Source organism: Cydia strobilella, chromosome Z, assembly GCF_947568885.1.
Source record: "Cydia strobilella chromosome Z, ilCydStro3.1, whole genome shotgun sequence".
Taxonomy (NCBI): domain Eukaryota; kingdom Metazoa; phylum Arthropoda; class Insecta; order Lepidoptera; family Tortricidae; genus Cydia; species Cydia strobilella.
Genome location: NC_086068.1, coordinates 53,826,021 through 53,842,699, shown reverse-complemented (window position 1 = coordinate 53,842,699; position 16,679 = coordinate 53,826,021). Strand labels below are relative to the sequence as shown.

At 37.7% G+C, this 16,679-nt stretch overlaps 1 protein-coding gene across 1 annotated transcript in view; it reads right to left on the bottom strand.

Moving 5' to 3' along the window:
* The window catches only part of LOC134755014 (uncharacterized), a 32,078-nt gene extending 16,547 nt beyond the window's left edge, over positions 1–15,531 (bottom strand). The window contains exons 1-12 of the mRNA XM_063691491.1: positions 15,148–15,531; positions 14,427–14,600; positions 13,536–13,795; positions 12,780–12,952; positions 12,022–12,112; positions 9,811–10,038; positions 8,514–8,760; positions 6,457–6,608; positions 5,706–5,814; positions 3,045–3,090; positions 2,236–2,502; positions 1,184–1,241 (exon numbers count right to left, since the gene is read on the bottom strand). Of these exons, the coding sequence (XP_063547561.1) occupies positions 1,184–1,241; positions 2,236–2,502; positions 3,045–3,090; positions 5,706–5,814; positions 6,457–6,608; positions 8,514–8,760; positions 9,811–10,038; positions 12,022–12,112; positions 12,780–12,952; positions 13,536–13,795; positions 14,427–14,600; positions 15,148–15,414 (2,072 nt within the window). The 5' untranslated portion in view covers positions 15,415–15,531. The remainder of the gene's footprint in view (positions 1–1,183; positions 1,242–2,235; positions 2,503–3,044; positions 3,091–5,705; positions 5,815–6,456; positions 6,609–8,513; positions 8,761–9,810; positions 10,039–12,021; positions 12,113–12,779; positions 12,953–13,535; positions 13,796–14,426; positions 14,601–15,147) is intronic.
* Between the last annotated feature and the right edge of the window lie 1,148 nt (positions 15,532–16,679).

Sequence of the window (16,679 nt, the reverse complement as noted above, 5' to 3'; positions counted from 1 at the left end):
AGCATGCTGCTGGCGACTTCCAGCGCTGATCTTCCGATGAGACCATCAGGTGCCCCACAGGCCCACACGCCACGACTTGATATGTTATACGGGTTGTCTGCGTACAATTTTTAACATAGCATTTATTAGATCATTGACGTGGCGACGAAAAGGGTAACCGTAACGCTTTAGTTGACAACAGCATTTTTAGGGTTCCGTAACCAAAGGGTAAAAACGGGACCCTATTACTAAGACTCCGCTGTCCGTCTGTCTGTCCGTCTTTCCGTATGTCTGTCACCAGGCTGTTTCTCATGAACCGTGATAGCTAGACAGTTGAAACTTTCACAGATGATGTATTTCTGTTGCCGCTATAACAAAAAATACTAAAAAGTATGGAACCCAACGTGTAGTTCCCAACGTCGTAGCATAAGTGTGATGAATATAAAAATTTGATAAAACACGTTATATACCTTATTAGTTTTTAGTGGTTATTTATTCTATTTAATTTAATTTTTACTGGATTTATTTCTAGGGTTCCGTACCTCAAAAGGAAAAAAACGGCACCCTTATAGGATCACTCATGCGTCTGTCTGTCACAGCTCACAGCCTAATATCTCCGAAACTACTGGAGCAATTAAGTTGAAATTCGGTACACATATGTAATTTTATGACCCTACGACGGACATGTAACGTAAACAAATAAATTTAAAACAGGGGGCCACCTGGGGGGGGTAATTGAGAATATTAAAAAAATAAAGTTTTCCAACTATATCGTGCTACATATCAAAAAAACAAATTACCATTCCCCCCCCCCCCCCCTACCCCTTTTATCAACGAAACTACTACACATTTCTAACAGGAAAACCTAGTTAGAAATGTGCAGTCAAGCATGAGTCGGACTTAATTACTTAGTTTTGAACCGACCCCTAAGGGTTTTAAATACATTTCAATCACGTTTCACATAAAAAAATACATTGTTAAAAATTGTACGGAACCCTTGGAACGCGAATCCGACTCACACTTGGCCGCTTTTTAATGTATTTAAATTTATTGTAAGTATTTATATTTTTTAAATTAAGTAATGGGTCTATAGCCTGAATAAAGAAACATTCATTCATTAATTTAAGAGGCAGTTTACCTTATCCTAAGGTAACAAAGACCCCCCCCCCCCCCTACAAATAACAAGAAAATTATCGTTTCTTACGCTGTATCATCTTCTGCTTTAATTCTAGACAATTGGACGTTTATTTTATCCCCCATGTCTGAAAAATATGAAATTATGATTAGAATTGAAGTCAATGGTTCTTGCCCTAATCATCTATAGCCTCCTAAGGCCCACGACCCTATTAGTAGTACTAATTATATTAATTGTAATGTTGCACTTCTTGTTTCGTTGGATTACAAAACAATAGATGTTTAACCATATTTCCTTCGATATTGATTTCATATTCAACTGCCATTTTTTTGTTTGGTGGCCCTTAGAGAGTATGTAATTAGCTCCATGCATGAATTTTTATTTTACTTTTGTAATCATAATTTATATCGTTTGAACACCGGACAAAATAAAATACTTTTGTAAACCATCACATTATTTTATTAAAAAATATTTAAAATGTTGAACAAATTTTAACGGTTGAAACGCTTATAATTTTTGGCGAGAATTCGACAGAGCGTGATAACGTCACACGTTGGACGGTCCAACTGACGTTTGCTACTAATGACACTACTAGTGAACTAATCTGTCGAACGCGTGACGACGCGTGACGTCACGTGACGTTTCGCGCGTTTCGCTCTAATTAAATGATGAGGCTAATTATAACAAACGTGTCCCCGCCCGCTACTTTGACCGCGTCCAGTTCGTTAACAATTCTCAAACAAAATTGTTAACTGGGCTACATTTCTAAAAATATTAGAGCTTACATTAGAAGAATATATTTTTCGAATTTGAAGGTCGTGCCTTAACCCTAAGCTAAGCAGGCTGACAGTTCTAAAATTACAATCGAATGGTTGAAGTGCCGTATGTGGGAGATATTTCTCCCTCAGCCTGATAAAGAGTAAAACGGTTTAGTCCACGCGTCGACTGTCAGTATATATTGTAACGGAACTGGTTCGTATAAGTACATATACTGAGGAGCATTACTGATCGTTACCTGAGTAAGAGATAAGCTATAAGATAATTCATTTTGTCAATACCTCATTGTTAGAAAAGGTTCTAACGCTTACAATACTTATACCGCATAAAGTAAGAAGACTTACCATAGCCCAAACCTTTTAACGGAACGATCTCGTTTTTCCGCAGATTCCTTCTCAAAATCGATTTCTCCGTCATCGTCAACAGTTCAAGAAGTTTCGATTGAAGCCATTTGGATCGATCCGGGCCCTGCATGCATGGCCCAGAGCTCATCGCGATCTTCTTCAGCCTACATACGACTTGGCCTAAAGCCTGCTTAATGTCCTCTTCTTGAGGTAACATCAGACGCAGCATCTTGATTTTGCGGCCAAGGGTCCGATTGAGCAAGCGGCCTGCGTAGTCAAAGGAATTTGGACTGCGGCAACATTACTAAAGTCTACACTATCATAAATGCCTACATACGAATCTGCGGAAGAGAGATAACGATCCAATATACTAGATTTACATTCGCGGCTCGTCTCGTGTCTCTCGTAAGCTCGTCGAGCTAATGATTACACTCTCGCCTCGTGGCTCGGCTCGTCCTCCTCCACGCGAGCCAGGCGAGCGCGAGCCGAGCCGCGAGACGAGCCACGAGCCCACCGTTTACACTCGCGTCTCGTGGCGCGGCTCGGCTCGTGGCTCACACGCAAATGTAAACCGGACTATAGATACTAGGGTTAGGGGAGGATAGTGGACGTCCGGTTCTCCATACAAACATAGTCCCCATCATGGATATTGACCTACGCTTCGCTTTGCTTGTGGCTGACAACTCATTTTTTTTTTTGAAGCGAAACCGCCTAGCGGGTTGCTGGCAGTGAATGTGTTAACGGATCTGCTATACAACATAAAACACTACCTGGTCATATGTGACGTGTTAATAAAAAAAATAACGAACCATTAAAATCGAGCCCGTTAGAGCTTCCATTGGATACGGATTCGGACTGAAAAAAAATATGTTGCCTACATGTAAATGCAAAACAAAAAAAATAGAAGGGTTTTGAATATAAAATCACATTACAATATCCTACGGCGTTTTAATCAAATGTTTATCTTAGAAATGACAGTTAGTAAAACAAATTAGTACTACTGTGCAACATATTATTTTTTAATACAGTTGCTCAAAAAGTGCTACTTTTCGTGGCTGTTTAGCGTGCGGAAAGTTGGTTTTCGCGAACTAGTGCTTTTTACTTTTCCAATTTTTTAAAATTTTTACTTGTTCCAATTCATGACTACTTATTGATGAGTGTTAATATTAGTTTCCTTTAAACGTCGTAATCAACATAAAAACCTACTGTTAATGTAAGAATACGAAAAATATGCATATTTCATATTTTATTACTTACTTCTTCTTCATTATAAGTATTATAACACGTTTATTTTTTAATGTTGAAAAACCGTTCTTAATAAGTTGTCTGAATGAACGGAACGCCAGTCAAAAAAGAGGCGTATTTTCTTACTGCAAGAATGTTTTAAGTTTCCAAAGGCAACATTCGATATTGTTTTTATAAATATACGATACACAAATAATCGTAAATAACGATATTTAGGTAATAATAGTACAATGTTTTAATATTTACAATTGTTTCTGTCTTATAGAACATGCATTTGAAAAATAAAAAACTTTCATTGAAGTGGGTTCAATAATAATAACAAAATCTATTCTAGTCGAATAAAAGCTAGAAAAACACCTCTTCATAATGTCAATGTCAATGATGGTCAGTGTCACAGAATTAATAATATAAAAGTTTCTAATTCCATTCCTTACTTGTTGCTTTTCATTTTTTCGCAACTGTATTAAAAAACGTCGTTCGATACACGTGCGGATATGTCATTATTCACTCGTCCCGAGTCATCTCTGAGATATCTCGGTACTCGTGAAGTAATGACATACTTTCCGCACTAGCATCGCACTACTTTACGCACATAATGTTATCATTAAGTACCTTATGGGTAAACCAATTTTTTCTTGTCACATTTACGGTCTCCTGGGTCACCCTTACAACCCTGGTTTTATGGTATTAAAATAACAAAACATACATTTTTATAGCAGTTATAAGCCCTTTTCATAATGGGTCATCTCATCTACTCAGTAGCATATTCAGGTGAAAACCAGAACTCACTACAGTATAATCTCACTAATCCGGCCGGCACTAATATGCTGACACAAGAGGGCCAGATTACTGGAAAATTCGGACTACTGGAAGTTAGAGCAAATCTGCATATTACTGATGTGTTTTTTAGTATGTCGTAGAAATACATTTTACTAAAATACTAAATTCAATGAAAATTATACTGTTATCTGGATTTATAAAGAGATTGAAAGGAGAAAATGTAAGCGCACATAGAAAATTAGGACATATAATGATTATTTGTATCCCAATTTTAGAGCCGAATTACTGGGTATACCTACCCTAGGATTTAACCAAACGGAGCCTCCACGTCTGTAATTTGCTGTACAAAAAAGTCTGCCAATTTTTGCGGGGGAGGGGAACTTCAAATGTATACGTAACGTCAAAATAGCCATGTCAGATAAACGTCAGTCCATACATTGTGTATGACCATTGGCCGACTATTTTCGACAGAGGGGAATGCCTGTTAATGGCTACTCCGTGACCATCAAAGTGCCGGATTATCGAGATTTCACTGTAACTGCATAATAAATATTAAATGAAAATCAACCTTGTTTTGTAAATTTAAATACCATAAAATCAGGGTTTTAAGAGATGTCCAGGGGAACGTAGCCATGCCAACGAGTGACATTTCACTCAACTGTTATCTTTGTCTTATACCTCTCGCGTCGAATGATAGTCACTATAACAGTTCCTAGAGTCTCTTTTGGTTGGTTTTAAAACATTATATAAAAAATATAATTATTACTTGAATGTTACATTTCTAAATCAATTACTGTGCTAAACTTTCAAACAATGAACTGTCAAGCCCGCTACAAACTCGTACGCGACTTCGCGCACGAGTGTGGAGGGGCTTCATAGCGCCCATCATTGGACGCGAGAGGTATAGTTACATTTAATACCATATCACAGACTAGACAGACACCGCATTATCAAGCGTTTACAAAGAGCACAAGGTCACCACACATAGTGCAATTTTTCTTGTAAAATACTAAGATTTGAGCAAAACAACTGAGTGGTATTCTACACCACTTTATACTACAACAGCCCAGTGTAGCTACCGTTAGTTTGGCACTGACTAACGGCAGCGTGAACGTAACTTACTTTCTATGCATCTCGCTCGTACTGACATATTAGTGCGGGCGAGATGTATATAAAGTAAATAACGTAGACGTTGGCGTATATGTCAGTTTTGACAATGTCAGTGACTCATGGTACGGGTACACGGTACACCCCTAAAGTTTACTTTTTACACGATTACTGATCGTAATTATGAGCGGAACTGAAATAAGCGGTCGCGTTCCCAAACTAAATTTGTACGGGAGCGCTTATGTGTGGCGACCTCGCTATGCGCTCCATCTAGTTAGTTGGTCTGTGTGCCATATCCAATATACAGGCTTCCATTAAAAAAGAAAATCGTATTTTACATCAAAGCTGGAGTCGAACTCCTCGTCATAGTTGGCCTGCGAGACATCGACGCCAGTGTACACCACGGATTTACCTTCCAACTCGTATCCGCTGTCCTCCATGACCATACTAAAATTTACACAAATACAGTCTAAATACCGTAAAGTTGCGTAACATTGCTTTGCATGCCCAACATTCCCTAGCTTAAAAAACGGTGAATCTTGTCTTTTTCCTAACCATTTGAGTGACGGTTTAAATTTTTTTTAGTGACATGTAATGTGTTAGTTAAGATTTTGTTGTTTAAACGTCCTGAATAAATTTTATTCTATACAGGTATATCTAATAATTAGATGCTGCACTTTTGTAAAGAAACACCGTTTTTTTTTTGTTTCAAGCCAGCCAATGTTGGACATGGTATAGGCAATGTTAAGAAAATTTAAGGAACCGTAGATTTTCTCAACATTCTTAGTATAGTATGTGTAACCCGTTTAAAAGTATATTTAATAAACATTATTTTTATAATAATCTCGTGTTTTTTTTTTTCAGATACTCAGAACGCAAAGTTCTTGGCAAATGAAGTAGCTACATCCAGAAAAAATAACGAAAATCAAACTTTTTTGAAAAGTTACTTTTCCCACCGTCTTTTTGAGAAAAGTTTTTAGAACTACATTTTATCTCCCGTTTACCCCTTTATAGTTTATTGTCCGATATCCGAAAATTAACATCTAATTATTTAAAAAAAAACCGAGAATCCGAAAAACTAATACTGACATAACTTTTTCAACGTCATCCGTGATATGTTTGACAGCGTCCATCAACGCCTCCACAGGTATCCCTAGTTTTCTGCCCAGAACGTGCTTATCAAAAAACTTGTTGATCTCCTCTGATAACACCTCGAGGATCACATCTTCCTCGGATCTCCCCTGGAATATGCAACTGATTCCAATTAAACCCTGTTTAAACTCCTTTTTCGACTAAATTATTTCTAAGATCGGGCAGTGTAGAGTTAGGGCACGTAGGGAGTACAGGGAGGGGTACGCGAGAAATACCTATGGCACAAGAAATAGGATAGGTAGTCTAAATAGCGTTTAAGCTAACTCTAAAACGACTTTGGAGTTACAAAGAGTGTAAATGCCACTGGTATTTACACTCTTACAAACATCATTTATGGTGACACTTCGACATTCTATCATTCCAAAGTCTGTGAAGTTTAACTTCTTTTAAGTTAACTTAACTAACTTAACTTTAACTTGGTCCGACTAAAATAAAGCTTAAAAATAATACAGCTTTAAAATATAGTATTCATATGTATCGTCCTAAGTAGGTTAATCAGTACCACAAACAATAATTTACTAGTAAAATTGTTGAACAAGCGAACGCATACCGCGAGCGAAGCGTCTCCGTTTCATCTTATGCATAAACCTTTTCAGTAGAGATGGGTAACTCAGGGGATATAGATATAAAAGATATATATCTTTCTCTTTTCATGAATCAGTCTTCTTGTCTTTACGAATCCGAATATATCAGTATATCCCAATATATCCGTACACTCGCACCCCCGGCAACGAATATAAGCGATGCCTATTGTCTCGGCCGCGCGTTGACGCCGTCGGTCGACCGAACACGAAGGAGCTACAGTACAGCGGTAGTTCGGGCGGGTTCGGACGCGTCATTCCGCGAGGACCAGATTACGAGTAGATAGTACCTACAGCATTTTTCATTTCACGCTCGCGCAACGCGCAGGATACAATGCAATGATGTGATGAGTCAATGAGTTCTATTGCATAAATAAGCTTTAATTAAAGTTGTTTGGACCTAGCATGATTATTTTCGTTGTTATTATACACTGGCTGCATTTTGTTCCCACAAAGTAATTTAGGTCATATTTTGTTAAGTTTAAGGATTTACACAAAACGTATTTGCGATTTCCTTCGTGAATGAATCCATCTATATCCAATATCCATCATGATATAATACAAAATGAAAGAAACAATCTCGCCACGGTATAATAACTACTCTAGTATCCTCTCTCTCACTCATAATATGACGTAAAGTGAGCAAGTGCCGATACAGTTGCGAGCGGGAGCAGTGACGCATACGGATATAAAGATATAAAAGAGTGATATATATCCCAGTGAGAGAAAGATATATATCACTCTTTTCTTTTTACACACATTTCGCCCATCTCTACTTTTCAGCCATTCTTTTGTCCATCTAAGTTCCCGGCCTATAGCCTAGCTATAGTCAGTTTTTTATTCCGTAGACCAAAATGACAACCACAAATGTCAAACGTAGAAATAATGTGACCTGCTTAAAACAAACAGTGCTGGTCTTTGATTTTGGTTTGTGAATAACCGATAAATATTAATTTTAGATTCATAATAAACAATAAATAAAATCTACTTGCTATATGATAGGAAATAGACAATAAATAAAATCTACTCAGTACTAATCTACTCAAACATTAAAAAAATAACATTGACGTATCGCCGACCTGACGCAACGCCATTTTGGTATTTTGGTTTACGACTTTATTTATTTTTTATACTACGACGGTGGCAAACAAGCATACGGCCCCCGCCTGATGGTAAGCAGTTAGTGCGAGCAGTTATTCGACAACGACATTCGTTACTTTATTCGTATAGTGATCGGATGTATTCAGTGCGTCTTCATCAACAAATATAAATACCTCACAATAGTTTATTTTCGGTTAGTACCGGTTGTAGCACATCACTATTTATAAGACGTAAAAAACTAGCAACACAGGAAATGTCATTTTAGTCTAAGGTAGTAAAAAAACAGACAAATTAAGTTAAATTGACGATTACCTCATACGGAAAGTTATACACTCCCACAACCTTATAATACTGGTTCCAATATGGAACATTTTCGCCCCAATTTACGTTGTTCCACACATGGCATTCATCCCCAGAACGTTGGTTTATTTTGCATGACAATTGATCTATCAACAGTAGGATTTCGTCCATCCAATCCATTTTGTCAAATTCGTTTTTCTCCATTAAATACTGTGTTATTTTAGAGAACTGCTTTACGTAATGCATGGTGTTATTTAACCTGAAATATTAAAGTAGAATCACTTACTTAGTACGAAATATAAAATGGAATAATAGGTAATGTTAAGATAATGGTAATGGTAATGATAAGTAATGTTTTAATAGTAATCAATTCTTTATCCGTCATTTTAACATTTGTGTTTGATAGAAAGGGAGAAACTTTAACAAAGATTTGCTAAGTTTTATGATTTGTAGGGTTCCGTACCTCAAAAGGAAAAAAAGGAACTGACCCTATAATCACTCGTGCGTCTGTCTGTCTGCCTGTCTGTCCGTCTGTCACGGCCTATTTTCTCCGAAACTACTGGACCAATTAAGTTGAAATTTGGTATACATATGACCCAAAGACCGACATGTGACGTAAACAAATGAATTTTAAACACGGGGGCCACTTTTGGGGGGTAAATGAGAAAATTAAAAAATAAAGTTTTTCAAACTATATCAAATGAAAGAGCTCATTATGAGAATCTCAAATATATATTTTTTATAATTTTAGGATAAACAGTTTAGAAGTTTTTCAAGAAAATAGGCGATAAATGACCATTCCCCCCCTTTATCTCCGAAACTACTGGGTCTAAAATTTTGAAAAAAATACAGAAAATAGATCTTTACCTATAGATCACAGGAAAACCTATTAGAAATGTGCAGTCAAGTCACTTGGCCGGTTTTTATAAATATGGGGGCTTGACTTTACATCCCTTCATCTACAATTTATAACTTTGACAATATGCATTAAGCCCAATAAACAGGCAGACTGGGTGTGATACCGCCGGCAACATATTTTAAGCCTCTATGTATGCTAGGCTTACAACAAGCATATATACATATACAATACAGAAAATACATTTTATGGTCATTATTATTCACAACGACGGGACTTAATCGCGTAAAATAAGTTTTGAATTTATGAGTAAAAATCGTGAAAGCTTAAATCAGTGTTTATATTCTATGGTTTCAAATAGTTCTTAGTTAATCTTCCTTAACATTTAGTGCTGAAATACAGACGCAAAAACCGTATCCTTGACATATAAAATATTAAAAAAGCAATACGAACCTGCTTGCAACATCTCCAATTTCATAAACATCTCCGTCGGATCTCTTACGAGGTCTCTTAATCTCATACATTTCGTTATCGTCGAACATAACAAATTTCTTGCCATATTCTACATCAAGGTTGCATTGAACACTCCTGTCTATAGCCTGAATCGTCAAGGGTGTGAAACTTGGTGAATGAGTATCCTCAGATGAGTATTGGCTGGAGCAAATCTCTGAAGATTCATCTCTGTCGAGTAGTACATAAGGTTTATTTTACAATACGTCTATGATTTTCAATTGTACAGTTGCAAGTAAGTAATATGTAATGTATTGTTATACGGTAGATTAAACAATATGTGGCTTTCCATGCGCAATAACAACCATTCTATCAAAATTTCTGTTAGAATTTTAGATTAAATGGTCCTTATTGTACTTGAAGCATAGGGACCACAGCCACATATGGTAGTTTGCCCAGATAAAAACGCCAATATACATACATACCTAAACCTACAAGTAGAATGTATAAGAACTACACTAACAACAGCTATCGCTATTGCCAATGTGATGAAAACAATTAAAAATAAACTACGAGAAGTAGGAAATTTTACTCTCTATTATAAATACGCGCAGAATTTTGCTTATAATCGATGTACATATATAGTTAGTCAAGCAAATCTTGTCAGTATAAAAAGGCGCGAAATTCAATTGGAATGGAATTCAATTCAAATTCTATGGGACGATATCTCTTCGCGCCTACATTTTTAAATTTGCCGCCTGTTACTAGTCGCACGCGCATAATTATATAGCTGTCCCGCCCATGATGGCGGCGGTCAATAACACTGTGCGGGACAGTAATACAAATTATGCGGGTGCGATAGAGATAGGGACAGGCGGGTCAACGAAATTTCTCGTACAAAGCGTCCTTTCTTTAGAGAAAGACACACACTTCTACAAAGTTATAAGAAATTCAGAAAGGCATAATATGTGGCTTTCCATCATAGAAGGATCCTTAATGCTTCAAGTGCAATAAAAATGTCCTTATTGCAGATAAAGCATGAGGACCCTTCTATGATGGAAAGCCACATATAATATTTACTGACTTTATTGAACATCGGGCTTTCGCATAGCGTAAAGATAAATCATATGAGGACGAATAATATAAATAAACATTTTCTAAGAGCTTAAAATGTTTTATTTAGGCTGCGTTTCTTCCAGATATGTGCGAGGGATGTGTTTGTTGAGAACCAAAAGAATCACTTCATTTCTATTGGTTCTTAAAAACACATCCCTCGCAACGCATCCTCGAACATCTCTCGTAGAAACGCAGCCCTATGCTTGAATTCTACTTTTGTGACTAAAAGTCCAATTTTACGTGTTGAAATTATAAACAGCAGTAGGGTGGCAGCTTACATACGCAAGTAACTAAAATGTAAAAAAAAATATATTTAATGCCATCTACATCACTGACGATTCTCGCGGGCTGTCAGAGTTCATGATTTTACTAGATTATGGTGTTACACATTTACCACGCGTCAGTGGAGCAGAGAGCTTAAAGCGAACCACGGTCGACGTGTTGCCTCCCTTTCACACTTACGTACGAATTTACAAGTGCGACCGAGAGGCAACACGTCGATCGTGGTTGGCAGTAGGCTCTCTGGTATGAGGTTTCTTCTACTTTAGACAAAGACATAACATATATATTACTTCTTAAAGACCGGCCTTACGGGCTTACGAGCACTACGAATGGGGCCGACACATTGAAGTCAAAATCGCATTTAGTTACACCAGCGCGCTAGTGAGGGGTAACGCGTATGAATTCGCCGCTAGGGGCGCTAGTGTAGATGGTGGTCTTCGCAAAGTTCGAAATGTCAAATGCCACTTGTCACTTAAGTTACTGACAGCTGTTCTTTAGTCTTTTGGACCACCATCAACAGAGGCGCCAACTGGTGAGCAAAATAACGATAGCACTCATTGCGCAGTGGAAAGGCGTCACCATTGGTGTAAACAAAGTATAAGCGTATGGATACAATTCCGACCGAACACCGACGCCTTTCCACTGCGCAATTCATCGCCACACGACTGAGCGCGCGTGTAACTAAATGCGATTTTGACTCCAATGTATCGGCGGCCTCATTCGTAGTGCTCGTAAGGCCGCGCGGTCTTTGCGAAGTAATATATATGTCTATGACTTTAGACGACTATTAGTTCAGTTGTTTATGTTCATACTAACTCGAGTAGGCTATGGAACGTGCTACGCGAACTATTCGCATTCTTGGGTGATATCCAGCCAATTTCGCTTACTTGTTCAGGCTCTGGGAGATCTGAAGATGTTCATTAAACTAAATATTGCGTTTTATTAAAGCATGTGTGCAATCGCAAAGGCTTATTCATTTAATTACATTATCATTCGCGTTTAAATAAAGTGGGCGGATACGGATATTTATTACTAATCACCATTTTGAAAGGCTTTCGTCCCAAATAAGTAGACATACTATTTGGTTAATAAAATCCAATGTACCTACCACTCTCTTAAAAGGGGCATTTAAGTTTTAGGGACGCAAAAAGCAGGTCTTTGAAAGGTTTCCATCAAAGAAATTACTACCTGCTGAACATTACTGCTTGGTGCCATTATTAGTTTGCAGTTGCATTAGCCTCTTGCCACAGAATAAATAATAGTACTAGGTACAGAAGATTCACTCTCTAACAAAACGCGTCTATTACGACAGATATGACCGCTAGGTGGCGCAAGCGCGAACAGGCCTCCGTTCCGTAGTGGTGCGCGGCAATTACTATGGCTAGACCCCAGAATTGGGGGCGGCCGCATGTACTTGTAGCGGAGCGACGAAATCGCGGAGTGAGTCACGGCTGCTCTTGCTAAGCCAGTTCATGCATACACAAGTAGATAGAAAACACACACTACACACAGTTTGTCATTCAGATATACAATACACATTGTTTATAGTATCTTATTTTACTATTAATACTAACTTGAAACCATCACCAAGCTGTTAACATTGAGTTCCATCTTCTTATAGTAATGTTTTGATATGAAGAGCACAAGCTGACTAAAGCAGCCATAGTGAGAGGTGCCAGGCGGTCCAGGGCCAATGCCTCTTGATATGACCATATATTCTGGGTATCTCATTACAATGTTGCTGCACCTGAAATGTTTAATAATGTAATGATGTAAATAAATACACTATAACGTTGAAAAATCTACAATCTTAAAACTCTTGAGAATACTTTTCGATGGCTGGTATGGCCTAGTCGGAAGTGCCAGAACGCGACGATCCTGGGTTTGAAACCCAGTAAGGGCATTTATTTGCGTGATGACTGATAAGGACAGATAGGGTCATTGTGCTAGTTTTCGCCCAGCTCCAGTTTTCGTCCACTTGTCAAAATTTGAATATAAACCTACATTACTGCACAGATTTAAAATTAAATATATTATTTGCTAATCCGTCAAGTGGACCAAAACTGGACCATGGACGGAAACTAGCACAATGACCCTAATTGTTCCAGAACCATGGGTGTTTTCTTTGTATTTAAGTATCTGTATATCATATATATTGTATTCTGAGTACCCACAACACAAGCAATCTTGAGCTTAGTAAAGTGAGGCTGAGTCAATTTGTGTTAGGATGTCCTATGTCCTATAATATTTATTTATTATTAACATTCATACTTATTTTGATTGCAGAATCCAATAGTTCCAAATAGTTAGGATCGAGAAAAACCAATTACCAATCATGCAACTGTTCTCTGGTCCATTCAAAGTAATGATCTGACTGCCTCAGTCCATTCTTGTCCAAATTCTTCATAAGACAATTAAAATCCGCATTAGGCGTAGTAAACAGGACAACCCAAGGCTTGACAAAACCAAACACATTGTGAATGAGCCTGTCTAGATCATGCGGCAACAGCTTCTGTATCATCTCAATAGCAATGACTGCATCACAGCCAATAAGCCGGTAGTCTGGGTCGGCCGCATTTCCTTGAAGTAGCTGAAATTATTACAAATGAGTCGCTGGGTTCTAGTAGTGTTGTAGTTCACCACATGCGAAGGTTGGTTGTCTGGCAATCTCATACTTTACATTTGGCAATCAACTTGATATGTTTCCAACAGAGATACTGGTTACCAGGTAAACAACCCAGGATTTAACACATTTATTGCCACCCAGACACACAAGACATCCGCCCCAGGCCACAAAAATACAGTCATATAAAATACTGTAGTACAACAATCTATGGGGTTAGTTCAACCATAAAATCCGATAGTCAGGTTTTCGGCATTAAATGTGTTAATTAGCTTAAATAAATTGACTTCAGAAGTCTGTTTCAGAAAAGTGGTATTTTGGGCTTGTGTTTATATCAGGGATGTAACAGATGTGGTTTTATCGGAACCTAAAGCGGTACCAGATGTTTTAAATTTATTTTATCGGAACCAGAAACGGAACCGGAACAGAAACGGATGTTTAATACCAAACGGAAGTTCCGACTTAACGGAAACGGAGCTACGTTCCGTAAGATCCGTGGTTTATATAGTATCCACTTCAACTCAAGTGGTTAAAAATTCATAAATAGAGTAAATTCATATCTAGTGTTCTAAATAACCAAAGATGAACTCAGACTTACAGTAATTTGCAATGGTTTTTCCCATCTTTCTAAATAATTTAATGATAAGTCACATATATCACAGGTACAGTTCAGAGAGTGTGCAAAATCTAGACCAAGTATTTGTGTTACTCCCGCCACTTCAGTTAGGTATCTCAAGAAATTTATGTCATAATGCTTCCCTATATTTAAGACCTGAAACATAAAGTCAAGGTTCAAATGTAAGTGTTACTAGACAGTAGAAGCCTTTATTGGCCAGAAAAGTACTTAAGGAATAAAATAACTGATCTGCATACAGCACTTCAAAGTTTCTAAAAGAAACTGCCAGACATTTTAGTTCATTAGAAATATTATACTCTTGGTATTCCTTCAAATAATTCGATATTTCTTATTAATTACTTATTGGGCATTTGTGCATGTTAGTTTTTATATTATATATAAGGATTATTGTATATACTGCTAATTGTTTTGTTTAGATGCATGATTCTATTATGTAATTGAGCGCTTCAATCGACAACAAACTGGTCACAGTTTGGCGATACTTAAATTTTGTTTCTAAGTATGTACCTTTTGTGTAAATAAATAAAAAAATATATATATCGCGTCGGTGTCGTAGGCGGAGGTGGGCGCAGAGGTAACTTTTCTGCCCACTTAATAGTGTCAATGGAAATTGAGCGGTTCCATAAGAAAAAAAATTGTGGTAATGAAGAATTTTAAAAATAAAAAATAAAACAGAACTTGCCTTTTCTAACCTGCCAAACCACTGCTCATCCATAAGGCAATCGCAGACTGCTGCATACCTTTGAGCGTACACCGGCGGGAAGAATACCACTCCACATTCGTCATCGTGGTCTGCATAAACCTGGTCTTCGATTTCCTCTTTCACATGCACCAGCCCGTTATCACTCAACTTCCTAACCAGTTGAGTGAAAAACGGAGGCAGCAATCCATTCAAAAGGGCCAAAAAAGATTCACGGAAAATAATCAGCATCTGCAATGCTATGATCATTATGCAGCATTATAGGATTTTGGGATTTGTAAAGTATTATTATAAATTAGATTGCAAGGATTTCTGCCAAAACTATTGCACTGACATGTTGATGTTCATATGTTTTTGTTGATGTTTTGAATTATGGATTTTGTCATTTTGAATTTTGGTGTTGTATCTATACTCTATGGTCAAGCCACGGATTTAGATTTTAATAAACCGGATGGAGTACACGGGCCAAAAAGTGTGTCCACATGAGAAGTCAAAGTGGGCGGTTGCATCTCTTTCTAATTAGGGTGACCAAGATCTTTTTTCATTCATGCATAGGAAGTCGGAGAGAATAGATATAGTTTTTTTTCTCCTCTGTAAAACGCTTCTCAAAACCTTACTTAATTTAGTCGTTATAAAAGCTGTTACTGATGACAGACAGACTGACAGACGGACAGCGGAGTCTTAGTGATAGGGTCCCGTTTTTACCCTTTGGGTACGGAACCCTAAAAATGGTCACTTTTTTTCATTTGTAGTCTGCCTCTTTCGCACTCATGGTATGTTCATATACGTAATGGCTTCTCTTTTGCACACTTCAGCTATTCTTTAAGCGTCATCGTAGTTAATTGCACCATTTTTTTTTAATTTGCCGCCTTCGTGTACTGGCGGAAATGTGTGTTCAACTTATATAGATAATTATGTATAAATGTGTCTGTAATATTTAAGGATTTTGGATTTAAATTTTCGCAATTATATAGCTCTCATTACGTGCACAAATAAATCATTTATCTATCTATCTATCAACCAAATAATTAAACATGCCGAAATAAAGATATACTTATTTAGGTAAACTTATTTTTACATTAAGTAAGTACGTAGGTAATCTTCTTCCTCGGTCCCTCATTGCTGAGGATCGCGACCATGTATGCTCCGTCTCCATAGTGTGCGGTCATAAGCCACATGAGTCACGCACTGCATGTTGCCGCCAACCACCCTCTTCACACCATCAGACCATCTCGTGGGTGCTTTTCCTCGCCCGCGCTTGCCATCCATTTGACCCAAGATAATCTGCCTTTCTAGGTCATGCTTCTTAGACCGCATGATATGTCCAAAAAAGCTGAGTGCGCGTTCTTGACATATTGTAAAGAGCCGCGTGGTGATTTTCAGCTCCTCTAGGATGGACTTATTGGTTCTCATAGCCGTCCAGGGTATGCGTAAGAGTCTTCGCCAACACCACATCTCAAAAGCGTCGATTTTTGCCCTGTCGCGACTTTTCAAACTCCACGTTTCGGCACCGT